General features: G+C 38.4%; 1 protein-coding gene and 1 non-coding gene across 16 annotated transcripts in view; both read left to right on the plus strand.

Annotated features, from left to right (window-relative positions):
• UBAP2 (ubiquitin associated protein 2) overlaps nucleotides 1-17812 on the plus strand; it is a 123275-nt gene that overhangs the window by 84603 nt on the left and 20860 nt on the right. For all 15 annotated transcript variants that reach the window (XM_063081902.1, XM_063081897.1, XM_063081898.1 and 12 more), the window contains 6 exons: nucleotides 3942-3994; nucleotides 7690-7757; nucleotides 10313-10502; nucleotides 13027-13240; nucleotides 16057-16331; nucleotides 16952-17121. In XM_063081902.1, the coding sequence (XP_062937972.1) occupies nucleotides 3942-3994; nucleotides 7690-7757; nucleotides 10313-10502; nucleotides 13027-13240; nucleotides 16057-16331; nucleotides 16952-17121 (970 nt within the window). The remainder of the gene's footprint in view (nucleotides 1-3941; nucleotides 3995-7689; nucleotides 7758-10312; nucleotides 10503-13026; nucleotides 13241-16056; nucleotides 16332-16951; nucleotides 17122-17812) is intronic.
• On the plus strand, nucleotides 10625-10707 carry LOC134366277 (small nucleolar RNA SNORD121A). The gene has a single exon (XR_010022268.1). It is a non-coding gene; the product is annotated as a small nucleolar RNA SNORD121A (small nucleolar RNA).

Raw genomic sequence — 17812 nt, forward strand, 5'->3', positions numbered from 1 at the left:
CCTTGTGTGTGTGGTTGCCTCGGGTCTTGGGCCTCACCGGGGAGCCACCTCTTTGGTCAGCTTGGACTCGGCCGGGCTGCTGGGTCTCGTGGCAGTACTGCAGGGTGTGCGGTCTCTGCTGAGCTTCCACCTCCCGTGCTGGATGTCTCCCTGTTCTGCGTGCATTGTGTCAGGCTGCTGGGATGCACGGAGGCACCGCAGAGCATGTGTTCTCTGTGGAGCTACCCCCTCCCCTGCTGGATGTTTCCCTGCTCTGTGCGTGTTGGGCTAGGCTTGGGATGGAGCCGGGTGGTGGTGGTGCCGCCTACCTGCTGCTGGATCGCCTGGCGGTGGCCCCCCACTGGGTGTGTGGTCTCTGTGGAGCTTCTGCCTCCCCTGCTGGACGTCTCCCCACTCTGTGCGCACTGGGCCATGTTGCTGGATCGCGCTGCGGCGGTGTGGTCCCCGCGGAGTTCCGGCCTCCCCTGCGGATGTCACCCTGCTCCATGCGCACTAGGCCTGGCTGGAAATGGAGCCGGGTGCCTGCGGTGAAGCCTACTTGCTGGATCACGCAGTGGTGGCCCTGCAGGGTATGTGGTTTCTGCGGACCCTATGCCTCCCCTTCCGGATGTCTCCCTACTCTGTGCGCAGTGGGCCGGGCTGGGAATGGAGCTGGGTGGCGGTGGTGAAGCCTATCTGCTGGATCAGGCGACGGCGGTCCTGCAGGGCTTGTGGTCTCCACGAAGCTTCTGCCTCCCCCGGTGGATGTCTCCTCATTCCATATGCACATGATGTTATGTTTTTATAGTTGTAAATTGGTTGATTTGTGGGAGAAAGTGACGCTAGGGACCTTCTATTCTGCCATCTTGACCGGAAGTCCCAGACCTTGTTTTCTAAATACTATTCTTCCAGGAGAGAGGCATCTTGTCAGGTAGCAAGGATACAATCCTTCAAGACAACTTGATTAAAAACTGGGCAAAGCATTTTAATAGACATTCCCATCGTGCTGCTGTTGACGCTCCTCTTCTCAGCCCAAAGATCACGTTCTAACTGTAAAATTATAATATTCCAAAATTGGATTAGGACTTGAGCCCGTGTGTATGTATCTAATGTCTAGCACTTTTTACAGTCTGTGTCAGGATGGCAGGTCACTGCAACAACTTGGCTCTTGCTCCTGACATGGGGCTTTCCTGGCTTACCACTCTAACATGTTGCATTTATGCTTCCAACTTCGTTGGCCTGTTTTTCCTGCAGACTACTACATACTATGTTTTCTGCTTGCTTTATTTATGTTATATCTTATTAATTTTTTATTTATTTTTATTGAATCAAAATTGATTATATGTATTTTGGGGGTTCAATGTTGAGATATGTTGATCAAATCAATAAAAATGGCATATGTATTGTTACAAATCATACTTATTCTTTATGCGCCTTGTCCAATCTCACCCCATCCCCCTCACCTACTCCCCTCCCTCCTCTGATAACTCTAGATTTCTTTTCTCCTTCTGAAAGAATAATGGTTACTCTCTTGATTTGTTGCCTAGATGATCTGTCCGATGCTGAGAGGTGTGATCAGGTCTCCCAGTATAATCGTAGAGCACATACTTCTTCTGTCTCTCTGGAATGGGCTTTGTAGAGAGACATCCTCTTCTTTTCTTATTTCTGCTGATGACTTTCCTTGTGTCAGTGCACTCCAGTGGCTGGCAGACCATCTGCTTGTTGGTTGTGGCATGTAGGCACTTCGCAGCAGTCATGGTTATTGTGGTGGCTGTGGTGGGCCACCCACATGGAGGTGATGTTTTTGGTATGCTCCTTGATGCTGGCGGTGTGCCTGGTTGTGGGGGGTCTGGCCCCCAGCTCTGTCCCTCTGATCCTTGGGCAGGCCCTGTGGTGCTGTCACAATGTGCCTGGTTGTGGGATGAGGATCTCGTCCCTAGCTGCATGCCTTGTGTCCCCAGGCAGACTCAAGGCAGTGGTGGTGTGTCTGAGCTGGAACTAATTTTTTTGTCCTTGTTTTCTTCTTCTTCTTTTTTTTTTTTTTTTTTGTCTTTTTTGTCTTTTCCATGATCGGCACTCAGTCAGTGAGTGCACCGGCCATTGCTATATAGGATCCGAACCCGCGGCTGGAGCGTTGCCGCGCTCCCAGCGCCGCACTCTCCCGAGTGCGCCACGGGCTCGGCCCGTCCTTTGTTTTCTTCTAAAGTAAAGTGGGGGAACTTCCTGTTGAGACCAACACTTGAGCTCTGTGGTTTAGCTAAATTGCTGCTTTGCTGCTGCTTCCCTAGGGAAGGCTTTTTGTGCAGTACAGGTTTTAATGGTTGACTTTATAGGTATTTCCGGCTCTCCAGAGACTCAGCGCACCTGGGTTGTGTAGTAACTCTGATTTGCGCCTGAGTCTTTTCATCAGACTGCACCCCATGCAATTCTATATTCCTGACCAGTCTCCTCTGAGTGGTCCTGTGCTGATTGGAGTGCAGATCAGCTGTCCTTGCTGTGTCCCAGTGTTCTCCCGGTTGGCCCGTCTCCCCCACTGCCCCTGCTCCAAACACTCCCATGGGACGGGCCATGTAACAGTACCTTGTGATGACTCACCGGCCTCTGAGTGGCTCCAGTTTTTCGGTTGTGGCTCCTTGCTCCTATGTGGGTCCACGGGAACCCTATTAGTGGTCTTGCTGTCCTGGGTACCGCCAAGGCCCTCTTCTCCCCTGCCACCTCCAAGCATTTTACAGGGAGCCATGCTACATAAATCCATAGATTCTGTGATTGACATGACCAATCCTACATCAGGGACATCCCATTAAAAGCATTTCATAGATAAGGACTCTTTTCCTAGGAAACAACCATCATTTTATTTATGAGGAGGTCAATTAGATTAATAGTACAGTTCCAAAGAAGTTAGACATGGTCACCTGCCTTTTTTGTGTCCCTCTGTGTCTTACCCTTCCCCTCCCCACTCACACACTTGGTGTATTTCCTTTTAAAACCACTATCTATGGGTATATGTTTCCATACATGTTTTAAAATAATAGGCCTGTACTACACAGGATTCATAAAGTACTAAGTTAGGATTTTTTTTTTAAATTTGTTTTTTTAAAAGATGACTGGTAAGGGGATCTTAACCCTTGACTTGGTGTTGTCAGCACCACGCTCTCCCAAGTGAGCTAACCGGCCATCCCTATATAGGGATCTGAACCCATTGCTTTGGTGTTATCAGCACCACACTCTCCCAAGTGAGCCACAGGCATGCCCTTAAGTTAGGATTTTTGAATACCATTACTTTAAAGCACTGTTTCATGGGTGATTATTCTGTAGGAAATGTTTGAGTACGTCATCTGCACCTGCTCCTCAGGACTTACAGTAGCAGATTTGATATGAACAGGAGTAACATTAACCTTTGCTGATTACCTTTCAGGAAACCATCTAGTAGAGCTAATATTTTATGAAAAAGGATGCTTCTCTAAATTTGATAATTCAGTAATCCACCTGAAATAGGGTCTTAGGTAGATTTACCTTAATATGAGTTTTGTTCTGTTTTAATATATATATTATATAATATCATTGTTCTGTTTTAATATATATTATATAATACTGTTGTAGCATATATATAATAAGGAATTAACCCATTGTTAAATGTGTGTATTTGTGTTGTGTCCATACTTTCTTACTTATGGCAGAATTGCTTGGATATAATCTAAATTGAAGCAAAATCAATCTGAGACATTGATTTGAGTTTATGTAAATAATACTAGCCAAGTTGCATTTGAAAACATTACTGATTTTATTGAGAATAGATTAAGAGCCTCATATTTCTTGAATTGTAAACTAAGTTACTGATGAGGTATATGAATTAAGTATATGATTTTTGTTTGTTTTGCACAGTACACAATAAATAATCATATGGAATCAAGACTATATTTGACTTTGTGGTATAAACTTTGATTGTTGTCATATCCCCACAGGGGCCTGGAAGAATTCTGTGGAAGAGTGGACAACAGAAGACTGGACTGAAGATGTAAGTGTTTGGCATCAGATCAGATTCATCTTTCTTTGGTGTCTGGTAGGGGCATCTGTGATTGGAAGAAAGACTGAGACATCTTATCTCATCTTGGTTCCTTTTCTGGCATTTATCCTATCCGTGTTCTTAGATAGTTAGCTTTCTTTTAGCAAAAGCTTCTCAGAAGGAAGTTAGTGTTTTCAGATTTTTAAGGAACTTGGTTATAAAAGCATCTGCTTAAAAATGACCAGGTGTTGGGGCCAGCCCATGGCTCACTTGGGAGAGTGCGGTGCTGATAACATCAAGGCCAAGGGTTTGGATCCTTATATAGGGATGGCCGGTTAGCTCACTTGGGAGGGCGTGGTGCTGACAACACCAAGTCAAGGGTTAAGATCTCCTTACCTGTCATCTTTAAAAAAAAAAACAAAACAAAAACAAGTGTTAAGTAGGACTGAAATTTTTTTAGCTTGTCTCTGTCTTGTTCAACCTGATAGCCAGTTTACTCTGTTGCTCTGATTTGTGGACTATTACATATTGTTTAGAATATTTTTATTAAAAGAAAGATTCTACATTTTGAGTCACAGTTGAAATTAACCTGAATAACTCATTCTGTTTCCTTTTCCTACCTCTTCTGCTTTTGACTAGAACTCTTCTTTTTGTATTTATTTATTCCATGGACAATTTTCAGAGTAGTACACTAGCTCCTGGGTAGTGTTAATCTATAAGTTCTGGTTTTAGCTAAAATATTTTTTGAGAAAAAATATCCAAATTAAATAATGAAAAAGGTAACTAGCCAAATACCATATTTTATACCATTTTTCTGTTTGACTCCCAAGTTCCAGAACAGAAGTAAGTACATGACAGAGTTTGAGCAGACAGTGGGAGGGAAAGAATAAAAGGGTTACAAGTACTGGTCTTCAAAATTATATCAAATACCCGAACTTTGAGATTTATAATTTTTTTCCTCTGTCTCCCATGTGTATTTCTGTTTATGCTGACAGTAACTGCTTGGAATGGCAAACAAGAAGCATGATTTCTACCGGACTTGTTTAATGACCTTAAAGCACTGTTCCTTGGGTCTTGGTTTTTTCCTTTCTGAAAAAAAGTAATTGCCTAGGCTTTTGTTTTGTTTTGGCAGCTGGCCAGTACAGGGATCTGAACCCTTGACCTTGGTGCTTGGTGACATGCTCTAACTGAGTGTGCTAACTGGCTAGCCCTCGTTGTGAAAAAAAGAATGAGGGCCGGCCCGTGGCTCACTCGGGAGAGTGCGGTGCTGAGAACACCAAGGCCTCGGGTTCGGATCATAAAAAAAAAAAAAAAAAAAAAAAAAGAATGAGTACTTCCCCATATACAGTATTATTTGGCTTCCAAGTAGTGTTTTAATAACACTGTAGCATAGATTCATTTTTACCTTGTAAAAATTACTTTTAACAGACTTCACTCACAAATACATTTTTTTTTTTTTTTTACAAGTTTGCACTTACGCTTCTTTTTTTTTTTTTATTAAGCAATATTAAATCCAGCTTGTTAGGGAGTGAGCTGAATAGAGTGTGAAGAAGAATTAGAGTAGATATACTCATTTGATTGGGATTTAGGAGATTTAGGGTATATTTTCACTGGTGCTGCACACTAATATTAAGGTCTTTGGGTATGATGCCACCTGGCTCTCTAGCTGTCTCTGTCTCTGACTCTGCATCAGTAGAGGTATGATATTACCTGTGATGCGAAGGGCTGGACTAGATAAATGGTTATTTCAATCTGTGGAGGGATGCACACCAATGTTAAGGGGAAGGCAAAGTGAGCAGCCTGTGGACACCTCATTTCATTTTCAAACAGTCCTACTTTCAAATGTTTTGTATTATTAGAATTTTTGCTAAGATTTTTTGGGGGAATGGGAGGAGGTTTCCAGGGCTAAAAGCTTTACATCTCTTTGCCTGTCAGGGTCAGCAAGCAGGTTAGAAAATCAGCAGGGTGTCAGAAGGCAAAAGAACTGTATTCAAATTCTAGCCTCCTATTTTTCATCTTCATCTTGAGCCTCCTATTTTTTATCTATGTAACGAATATCATAATAGCATTCCTGCAAATGAGGTTTTATGATGGAAGTTATATTACAGGTAATATGTACACCCACAGACATTAATATTCTGCTGTATCACTCTATGTAATTCCTGAAAAGAGTTCGAATTGGGAATTTGGGCATCTCCTTTTCTCTGGAATTAGAATAAATTTAACATTTTCATGTGGTGATACAAAGTAATGCTCATTGGCAGGGGAACACTCTAAAAAGCGAATCTTAAATTCCTTTTAGACTTTAGAACAATAACTATTGATGTCCCCTCTCCCCCTTTTTTTTAAAAGAAAGAGAAGGAAACAGTCCAGTGGTCTGTATTTTGACAGGGTTAGATATGATGTCATTGATTATAGTAGTTCTGATTTACCTTGAACTTTGTATCTGTAAGGCTTTAGATTTAATGTCATTGCTTTTTATTTTACTGTCATGTTACTTCTTCCTTTTTCTTAACTATTTAAGTTTTTCTAAGGCAAAAATGGATTCACTGGTACCCTTAAAACACTGCCTTGGAACAGGTTGCAAGAAAGGCCCTTCTGGTTGAATCAGTAATCAATTTAGCACTTTTTTGTTTTTAAAGAAAATGAACACCCACTGTGCCCTCTAACCCTGCTTACATATTACTGTCTCAGGAAGTCTGATTTTATACAATATTTCAGAGTTTTGAGACTTTTAGGGTTGATAAGAATTATAGGAACCTTTGAATAGCATTTTTATTAGTTTTCCATGTTATCTCATTAGATCAACATTTTTCTGTTTTTCAAAACCCATGTTGAAAAAAATAAAGAGAATGCCTGTCTATCATTAATGTCAATTGAGGTTCAAAAATTGAACTTGAGCACACTAAAAGTGAGTTAAAACAGTATGCATGAATCTCGAAATAATTATGTCAAGTGGAAAAAAGCCAGGTATATAAGAGTGTATGCTTTGATTTAATTTAAAATTCTTGAAAATGAAACCTGATCTATAGTGATAGAAAGCACACCAGTGGTTGCCTAGGATACAAGCAAGTGGTGAGAGTTAGGGATTACACAGGGACAGGAGAAAACTTTTGGGGAGTGAAAAATATGTTCATTGTCTTGATTGTGGTGTTGGTTTCACTACTCATTCAATTATTCAGTTTGAATATTTGCAGTTTATTCTATGTGCTATACCTCAGTAAAATAAATTTTTTAAAAATAAAAGAAACCCATGACATAATAAAAATGAAATGTAAATTATTAATCAATGAAATACAAAAGACATTTGTCTATAGAACCAATTATTTTATCTTTTCAAATATTTCAACTTTGGAGGACATTTTTGGTAACTTGTGACTATGGTTTAATTGGTACTCTCATTTTGTATAATGGCAAATAGAATAATATGACTGGGATTTGAACCCTGGTTTGACTTTATTTCACTGCGTGGTTTCCCGTTATTTTCACCATTTCCCTGATGTGAAATCATTCTTGCAGGCATATCAGTCTAAAATTACCTTCACCTGAGGAAAAGTACTCATCATGGTCAATTGTGTGGAACATCTTGTAGGTGAACTATGAGTATACTGCTGACTAAAAATTGTCAGGAATTCAATATATTTTGGTTTCATATTTATAGAATAAATTAAAACTTTTTAAAAAATAAATTTAAACTTTTTGTATAGCTTTCTGAAACAAAGGTCTTCACTGCTTCCTCTGTTCCAGCCGAGAATCGTGTCACAATTGGGCAAAGGTAAATATTTTTTGCTCTTTTGTTTGTTATTCAAAGCATAACTGAAATTTGTTGCCTCAGGGAAAGTGTTTTCATTTTTGGTTCTTTTTTTTTTCCTTTTCATCTAAGACTAACCTTTATTTTACCCCTACCTGGTGCTTACACAGAGCTTCAATCATTTCCTAATTAGTTGTATCCACTGATGGGTTAGAATAGCAATTATTTTTGGCATTTGTTAGCAATTTCAGCAGAGATTGTTAAAGCTATTTAATGGTTGCTCTCTTCACTTTTCTAAACCTATTGTTTTTTTTGATGGAATGAACTCAGTACATTATATTCTTTGGTTTCTTTGTATTTTACTCTTTATTTAGATCTTCTCAAGCTAATACAAACTTCCTATTTTGTATGGGTTCTATTTTTTTTAATCTTGATTACAGAAAAGAAAGGAGCTTTTGGGGTAATAGCAACATTCTTAGAAATTGAACTGAACTGAATTACTGAAGAGCATTTATGTACATCCTAGTTTTCACGATAACCTTAAACATCTTTGACAATGGTTTCAAAATGCAGTGGTCTGGAGAGATGAAAGCCTAGATTATATGACACCTTAGAAGTGAAGGCAGTTTTTAACCTAACATGCTCAATCTCATGCTAAATGAGAATGTTATAAGACTTCATTATAGAGAAATAAAAATGATTAAAGGTTATGTCTTGGCATATATGTTTTGTGACTTGCTCAGAATTTCTTGTTAAATGCATGTACCTTCTTCATTGTATTTATGGCTCAGTGAATTTTTAGGATTATTTTCATTAAAAAGAATTTACTAGACTTTTTAGTGATTCTTTTATTTTCAACTTGGCTATCAGAGAGTCAGAGTGGCAGTGTGTAAGGAGAGGAACTTGGGCTAGGAACTTTGCTCTGTATCAGGAGTGAGTCTTGAATTATTTGACCTTGCAGAATATTCCTATTTCACCAGCATGGTGAGAATTTCAGATAGGAGAGCAGATTGGAACTGGACTTTGAAAGGATTTAATGGAGTGCATTACCACGTTAGGTAATCCTGAGCATCTTGCAGGTCCTGCTATACTAGGTAAGGTTGGAGAAAAGTTGGTACAGGAAGTTAGCAGCTCATTCACATATCAGGTAGTATTTATCTGGAACATGATTTCTTCCTCATGCTTTCAGGTTATGCTTCTCAAATTGGAATATGTGTCTCTCTGGGGGCATATCAAGATTTCTAGTTAACAGAGTATTTGTTAATGTATTGTACATTTATCTTTTAATATTTATGAGAGAAAATTATGTGATACACAGTTGACTCTTGAACAACATGGATTTGAACTGTGTGTGTCCACTTACGCAGATTTTTTTCAATAAGTATATTGGAAAATTTTTGGGAAATTTTTGACAATCAAAGACAAGCTGTGTAGCCTAGAAATATCAGAAGAATTAAGAAAAAGGTATGTCATGAATGCATAAAATATTTGTAGGTACTAGTATATTTTATCATTTACTACCATAAAATATATACAAATCTATTATAAAAAATTAAAATTTATCAGAAACCACACAAACACTAATAGACCATTCATGGTGCTCTTTGCAGTTGTGAGAAATGTAAACAAATGTAAAGATGCAGTATTAAATCATAACTGCATAAATAACTATAGTACATACTGCACTACTGTAATTCTGTAGCCACCCCCTGTTGCTATTGCAGTGAGCACAGGTGTTGCGAGCGTCCACTTAAAACATTGCCGAGTGATGCTAATCATCTCTGCGTGAGCATCTCTTCTCTCCAGTAAATTGCGTATCACAGTAAAAAAGTGATCTCTTATGGCTTTCTCTTCCTTATTATTTTCTTAGTAACATTCTCTTTAGCTTTATTGTAAGAGTACAGTCTGTAATATATATAACATACAGAATATGTGTTAATTGACTTTATGTTATTGGTAAGGCTTCAGTTAATAGTAGGGTATTAATAGTTTTGGGGGAGTCAAAGCTTATACATGAATTTTCAACTGTGCAGGGGGATGTCCCTAACCCCTATGTTGTTCAAAGGTTAACTGTATGTGTAAATTTGGATATATTATGGGATAGAATGCAAAAGTTTTAGGAATATTTAAGATAAATGTGAAACTTACTGAATGGTTTAGTATGGCTCTTCATTTCCTAAGAATACAGATTCACTACTCTTTAGGAAAATTTAAGAAACTCTGGTTCCAAGTAATAAATGGGGTAAAATATTCTAAACAGAATGATCCAAGCTTCAGAAAATTGTATACTCCAGGTTTTTAAATCAGTTATCATTGTGTCATTTTTGTGAAAATTTCTCAATATACCTTTTTGTTTCTCTTCTTTGCAAAGCCCTACTTCTGTCTCTGTGGCTTTGTATGCTTTTGGGGCCAGGGATTGATGCCCCTTCTTTTGGCCCCCTTATACCCCATTTTCCAAAGGTTCTCCTCATTTAGATAATTTTTAGCAGAAATTTACTTTATGTTGATTCACTTTTCAAATTCATTTGTTGGTAAGGTTTACTTATGACTGGTTCCTCATTTGCTTTTTGTCTGCTTAGCCTTGATCTGGTAGCCTTGCTCCAGAAGCCTGTTCCTCCTAGTCAAGCCTCAGAAGTCAACTCCTTTGAAACTTCCCAACAGCAGGACTTTGGTCAAGCTCTTGTCTTCACAAATTCTCAGCACAACAATCAGATGGCAACAGGGACTGGCAGCTCCACCGCTGTGAACTCCTGTTCTCCTCAGAGTCTGGTAACCTACTTTTGTTTCATTATGGGATTTTAAGGAATGTACCCATTATCAGATGTATGCTAGAATATGACACGTGCTTTACAATTATTTACTAAATATAAAAATTTCTACAGTAGATCTTAGCCCAGAAAACAGTGATGTGATAAATTCCAAGCACATAGCTGATGATTCCGTGTGGAATTTAACTACTCTGAGTTTCCTGGATGAAGACAAAAATATTTCTTTATGATAAGTTGAATTCTTTTCAACTAATGGTCACTCAGTCAGATTTGAAAGCATCTTTCTAATTAATGATTTTTGTCTTGTTTCAAAGTCTGTTTCTATACTTAATATGTTAAGTTTTTCACATGTCTTCCATTTACTTAAACTCAAATGTTTGTCAGTACTGGCTTGCTATAAAATCATGCAAAAATAGTTCTTTCCATGTCTGTCTAGGTGCTTATATTTTTTACATTTTTCTTTGTTATTTCATTAAATAAAGTTACTTTTTCTTAAAATGTCAGAAGATATAGTAGAGGCTCTTATACTTTGGATTTGTTTTTACTGAAACAGTGTCATGTAGTGCTGCATGTACGACTCTTATTTCCAATGAGAGTTAAGTTCCTGTGAGAAAGAACTTCAGGAACTGTTAGTGCAGATTGTGAAGACAGGCTGATTGTAGTAGCTGAGAGCATAGCTTGTGAGAGAAGGTAGCTGCAGATGGTGAAATTCTGAGCTGGCAAGGGGAAGTTGAAAGGACTATGAATATAGACCTAAAGTTTGTACTAGCGATAATTGTTTTGGCTCATTCTTTCCTGTATTTTACCTGAAATCTGTTGTTAAGAAACAGAATTTTCTTCCCTACCTGATGCAAATCATTTGCTTTACCCAGGTAAAATTGGGAATTGAATATGCAGATGTTTCATTGCTGTGTTCAACTCCCCATAGTCACATCACTTTGTGGGCTTGGGGACTTGGCATTATTAGTGTCATTGGTATACAAGCATACTTCAAAAAAGTTTCTGGAAAGATTTACATTACCCTTTAATTCTATTTTTCCACAAACTTTGAAGTTCCCTGGTATGAGATGGAGTCAGTGCTTGAAGTGGGACAGCCCAAGGCATGATGCCATCTCTATTTTGAGAAGACCTAATAAAACTCTTGATTTTTTTATTGAACCACCAATGTCTTCTCCTCTGCCTTTCCCTCTGCTGTACTGGTGTAATGATGTAGCGTTCATACGGACTTGCTGGAGTTCTTGGCCTGGCCACTGAGTTCATAGGTAGGGCTTGAGTTTTTACATGACCTTCAAGTGTGTTGCTTTATGTCATGACCAAGACCTTGAGAAACTGGGGTAAGACTTATTTGTTTAGCATTTTCCTGGAGCAGTGGTTCTTAACCCTACTGCTCTTTATAATCATTGGGGAACTTAACAGCATGAACAAAGAATCTGGAGCACTGATAAGGAACATTATTAGCACAACGTTCCAATAGGAGCAGATTCTGCTATTGCTGTGCCACAACTGCCCACAACATAGCATGAGCTTGCAATGGAGAATTTTGGATTTCCTCACAACAACTGGGACTCTCCCTGTCTTTGAATAATATTGATAACAGAAATAATTACTTCAACTTACTTTACCTAACCTCTTGTGGGACTGCAAATAATTTCTGTTTTTGACCTTAGATGGATTTGAAGTGTTATTTTTGATAAAGAGCTTTCAGAATGGTCTCAATATGTTAAAATGCAGTTGATCTTCCACTGTATTTTCTAGTCAGAGGCTTTCACTCTCTTTGGATCTTGGTATATGATCTGACAGGACAGATGGAGAGGATTATCATTGTTTTTTGTGTACCTATGGAGTATATTTGGTACTCCTAGTCATCTAAATATCTTGATATGAACACAGCCCCACTTCCACGTATTTGCCCTTCCTCAAATATCTGTGTATTTCAGTGTGTGATTTTGGAAAATTAATAGCTTAAGTTCTGTGACCTGTATCTGATCTTGCAGGATGATCTTATGGCTGATCTCTTTTGTGACCAAACCTATTCTAGTTATTAAAGATGATTACAGTGGTTCACACATTAAGACAATATTATATTTTTTGTCAAGCATGTCTTTGTCATTTACTTCATGATATTCCTGTTTGGTTTAAAAAAAGTGATATTTAATTGTGAACTTGAGGCATCGCTTTTTTTTTGTTTGTTTTATTTATTTATTTTTTTAAGGTTTTATTTTTCATTTATTTATTTATTTTTTATTATGAGGCATCGCTTTTTTAAAAAATTAATTTCTTAAAATTAATGGCAAATATTTTCCTCCCCTTTACCTCTTACATCAGAATCTGGAAGGATTGCTGGATTTATTTAGTCAGTTTTTATTGTATAAGTAATATTTTCATGTAGTATTTTCTAAGGTGAGTCTTACTAATTGTTCTAGGTTACAGTTTTTGAAATACTTGTGAAAATACTTGATGCGTTTTAACGTGTGGGGTAGAAATTTGGTATTGCTGAGGATTTGTACTTTTATTTCCCTGTAAAGTCATCCGTTCTCGGCTCAGGATTTGGAGAACTTGCACCATCAAAAATGGCAAACATCACCAGCTCCCAAATTTTGGACCAGTTGAAAACTCCGAGTTTGGGCCAGTTTACCACCACCCCAAGTTCACAGCTGAATAGTGCAAATCCTCCCACAACTTCTACTTCTTGGGATCTCAAGCCCTCAGCATCCCAGTCCTCAGTCTTCAATCATTTTGGTAAGTATACATTTTCTATGTTGGTTTGTTCCTACTGAGGACATGCTAAACATCAGCAGAGTATGTTGCTTGTGAACACTAATATGGAACTTGTGCAGACATGTTTCTTTTTAGCAGAACTCTTGCAGAGGTACTGAATTAAGTCATTCTTTTTGTTGTGTAATACCTGAATTTATTTGTTGCTCTTGTTGTTGTTAGTAGTAGTAGTAGCAGCAGCAGCAGTAATAGTAGTAGTAGTAGAAGATGATGCTTTGATGACGTGCAAAAGCATGGTAAAAGCATGCAAATATGAGTATATAGCACTTTGAGTAAATGCATAGAATTTTCTGAGCTCTGTTAGAATAGGGTGGTGACAGAAGGTGGAATGTGGATAGCATTTTAAATCATCCCCTCTGTGATGTTTTCTCATTCTAACATTTGTATGTATCTACCATGATTTGGTCAAACTTTACTTTCTGTGGTTTGTATTGTAAAGGCACCATGTGTAAGCTGGATGTGTTCTAGAATAAACTCCCATAGAAATTGTGACATTAAACCACCATTCCCCACCAATGCTCACATGCTACACTGTATTAACAAATAGCAGGGGGTTATTTTAATCATAGAGTTCACTGTGTGGGTTGGTTTATGTTGAGGGCATATTGAGAAACAGATGCACATTTCTCTGCTCAATGAAATGGCTTACTGTGTTGGAAATACCTGAGACTAATCCTAGGTTTGAAGTGATGTCTACCAAGGAAATTCATTAGTGACTTGGTGCCCAATGTTATTATTGGGGACCAGATATGTAGGTAACCTCTGCCTAGCAGATAACAAAATTACACATTCCTAGAAGGAAAGCACATATTGAGCATATACCACATTGTTTGTGCAGACATTCTAGGCACAGTGAGCCACTCTAATGGGTTAGTGTGTTGGCACCTTTTGCCTAGCACATACCGACATTCCAAGTTCTCAGATGCCAGCTAGAGGCCATTCTTCAAGCAGGCCTTTTTGAAAGCATTTGTAGGTCTTCTATGTTAATTTTTTCCTGAACCTTTACTAATGAGTAATAAGAGTTTTTAGATGTAAGCGTGCTATTCCCATATTCTTTATAAAGCCTATCTTTTTGGTACATGCCTCTAATATCAAGTTCAAAAAAGGATTCATCTAAACTGGATCTGCCACCTGTTTTTTGTAAATTAAGTTTTATTTGCGCCGAAGTCTGGCTACTTTCAATCTATAAACGCACAGTTGAGTAGTTGGTGACAGATGGCTTTGAAAGGCAAAAATGTGTACTGTCTGGCCCTTTACAGAGAAGGATTGCCATTCTCTGTCCTGTATGATAGCAGTGGCATTTTAAATCAGTGGTGAAAAAATGGTTTATTGCAATTGGATATCTAATTGGAAAATGAAGTTGCATCCTTATGAAAAAGTGGGTCAAGTATTTAAATATAAATGGGTCAAATATTTAAATATAAATTGTCAATCTACAACAGTAGTAGGAAAAACATAAGGGGATTATTTATATTCTGTGTTGGGGAGACCTTTCTAGGCATGACAGAAAACATAATAACCAAATTAAAAGGCACATAAACTATGAAAAAAATATTTGAAAATATCATAAACAAAGGGTTAGTTTCCTTAGTGTAAAAGGAGTAACTGAAAATAAAGGAGACCAACAACCAGGTAAATAAATGGCCACAGAGTCTATAGGAAAATAACACTAAAGTATGTGTATGAATGATGCTTAAGGGCATTTATATCATTTTAGTTTGCATTTCCTTTAAGCCATTTTCCATCAATCAAACCAGGAAAGATAAAAGTTTGGTATTACAGTATGTTAAAAAGGATATATGTATTCTATCTGTAGATAGCAATTTCTAAGTTTGTCAAAATTTAAAGTATGTTTGCCCTGTGAACCAGCAACTCTTTTCTAGCAGTTGATCCTGCAGGTATACTTGCACTTGAGCAAAATGTCTTACATACAAATATATTCATTACAGCATTGTTTTACATAGCAAGAGATTAGAAAACATAAAAGTTCATTAATATAGTACTAGTTTTAAAAAATCAATGCTATGTATACTGGATTTCTATGTTGTAATAAAAGTGAATGAGGTAGCTCTTTGTACATTAATGTGGAACAGTCTCTGAAAATTAAATGGTTTGTAAGAAAGTAAGGTATATAGTGTGTTTGGGTGTTATATATAAATGTCTGTATGTAAATATTTTAATACAGTAGCTCTGAAGACGTTAAAGAAACTTGGTTCTGTGTTTGCCTTTGTGGAGGAATAAGGGCACAGTGGTGGAGGGGAGATTTATATTCATCATGCACATTCTTGTACTTTTTTGGATTTTGTAACATCACATAGATGGTACAAAATTCATAAAACAACAAAAATATAATTCTCTGTTAGCTTATGGCTTATGGTGTGTGTAGCACCTCAGTATTCTTACTAGTTCCCTGTCCCACATGCTTTAGCATAAACTATTATTTTCACTCTGCATAGGAAATAAGATACAAACCTATTGAGGCATCCTTTTCCATTTATCATATACCAGATATTATACATCTCTCTCTCTCTCTCTCTCTCTCTCTCTCTCTCTCTCACTCTCTCACTCTCACACACACACACACACACACACACACACACACACACACACACACGGGTAGTTCAGAAAGTTCATGGAAAAACAGATTCAGCTCAAAGATCATTTGAAGAAACTGGTGTCGCTGGAACTCATCAAGATCAATGAGGGTAGAAGAGGGAGTTCAAAGCCCTGTGCCTAAATAAAATCGTTGCTTACTTTTCTTTTTCTTTACATTTACACAGATTTCAAATCTCAGCCTGAGCCATCCCCAGTTCTTAGCCAGTTGAGCCAGCGACAGCAGCACCAGACGCAGGCAGTCCCTGTTCCTCCTCCTGGTTTGGAGTCTTGTCTTTCCCAGGCAAAACTTCAAGAATCAGTGCCTGGAGACAGTACTTCCACTGTGAACAAACTTTTGCAGCTTCCCAGAGTGACTGTCAAAAACATCGCTGTGCCTGCCCACCAAACACAGCCCAAACACATAAAACTTCCTAAGCGACGGATACCTCCAGTTTCTAAGGTCAGCATTGCATCATGAAGTCACAGCAAAAGTGGATTAATTTTAACATCTAGCTCAAGTAGAGGGATATTAAGTCTCAGAAACTGTGATGCAGTGTTGGTCAAACACGTGCTTTGGATACAGCCCTTTCTGAGTGTCTGGGTTAATATTAGAGGGAATGGGTTTGTGCTGAGAGCCAGAGACCCTTAATTCAAATACAGACTCAAAGATCTGGCTCAAACAATCTGTCATTCTTGTATATTTTGCTGTATCCCACAGTTGGAAGATGTGTGCTTTCTTGACCAGGTAATGCTTTCATCCTTTGTGTGTTCCTAAAAGCATTAGTAAGCTCAGTGCCCACACTCCTCCCTCACCCACTCACCACCACAACTCTACCCCCACCCCTCTGCGAAGCAGTTAGTGGCATTAACACTGACCATTCCCCTGTTAATATTTCTTTGCTCTTTTTCTTTCACTCTCTTTTTTAAAAGTCCTATTCCTTTTTCCTTTCTTCTGTCTCTTACTCCTCATTCCAGCCAGTATTGCCCAGGGAACTCAGTTGCTTATTTGGCTCTGTTGTAAACCTTTGGGACTTGGAGTCCCTGACTTCTGTTCCTGACATGATGGCTTTACTTTTTCAGATTCCAGCTTCTGCAGTGGAAATGCCTGCTTCAGCAGATTTCACAGGATTAAATGTTCAGTTTGGGGCCCTGGAGTTTGGATCAGAACCCTCTCTCTCCGAATTTGGATCAGTTCCAAGCAGTGAGAATAGTAATCAGATCCCCATCAGCTTGTATTCGAAGTCTTTAAGGTACACAACTTCTCCCTTCCCTGTTTTTGAATGAATTTAGTCCTTTGTTTGCAAAACAAAAAAATGTATAGCCTAAAAAATCACGTGGTGGAGACAATACATCCTGTGGTAATGGGTTTGTGCAACTATCACCAATGATTAATTCCAGAACTTTTTTTCCATCACCCCCAAAAGAAACCCCTTACCTGTAGCAGACACTTCCAATTTCTTCCTCTCCCTGTCCCTTGGCAACCAGTAATCGGCCTCTGGATTTGCTTGTTGTGGACATTTCATATAACTAGAGTCATGTAACAGGTAGACTTTTGTGTCTGGCTTCTTGCACTTAGCATGAGGTTCTCTGCCCCTTTCCCCTTCCTCCTCTGCCCCTCAGCATAAGGTAGTCAAGGTTCATGCAGGTTCTTTGTAGCCAGATATTTCATTGTGTAGATATACCACATTTTGGTTTTTCATTCATTCATTAGTTGGTGGACATTTGGATTTTTTTTCCTTTTTCTTTAGTGAATCATGCTGTTATGGCCACTTGGTTTCGTTTTGTGTGCTTTCAGTTTTTTGGATATGTACCTAGGAGCAGAATTTATGGTAAATTTATGGTTATATGGTAACTTGTATTTAACCATTTGAGGAACTACCAAACTTTATTCACAGTGGCTGAAACATTTTACATTCCTACCAGTAATTTAGGAGGGATCCA

The sequence above is a fragment of the Cynocephalus volans genome, chromosome 17 (assembly GCF_027409185.1).
Source record: "Cynocephalus volans isolate mCynVol1 chromosome 17, mCynVol1.pri, whole genome shotgun sequence".
Classification (NCBI taxonomy): Eukaryota; Metazoa; Chordata; class Mammalia; order Dermoptera; family Cynocephalidae; genus Cynocephalus; species Cynocephalus volans.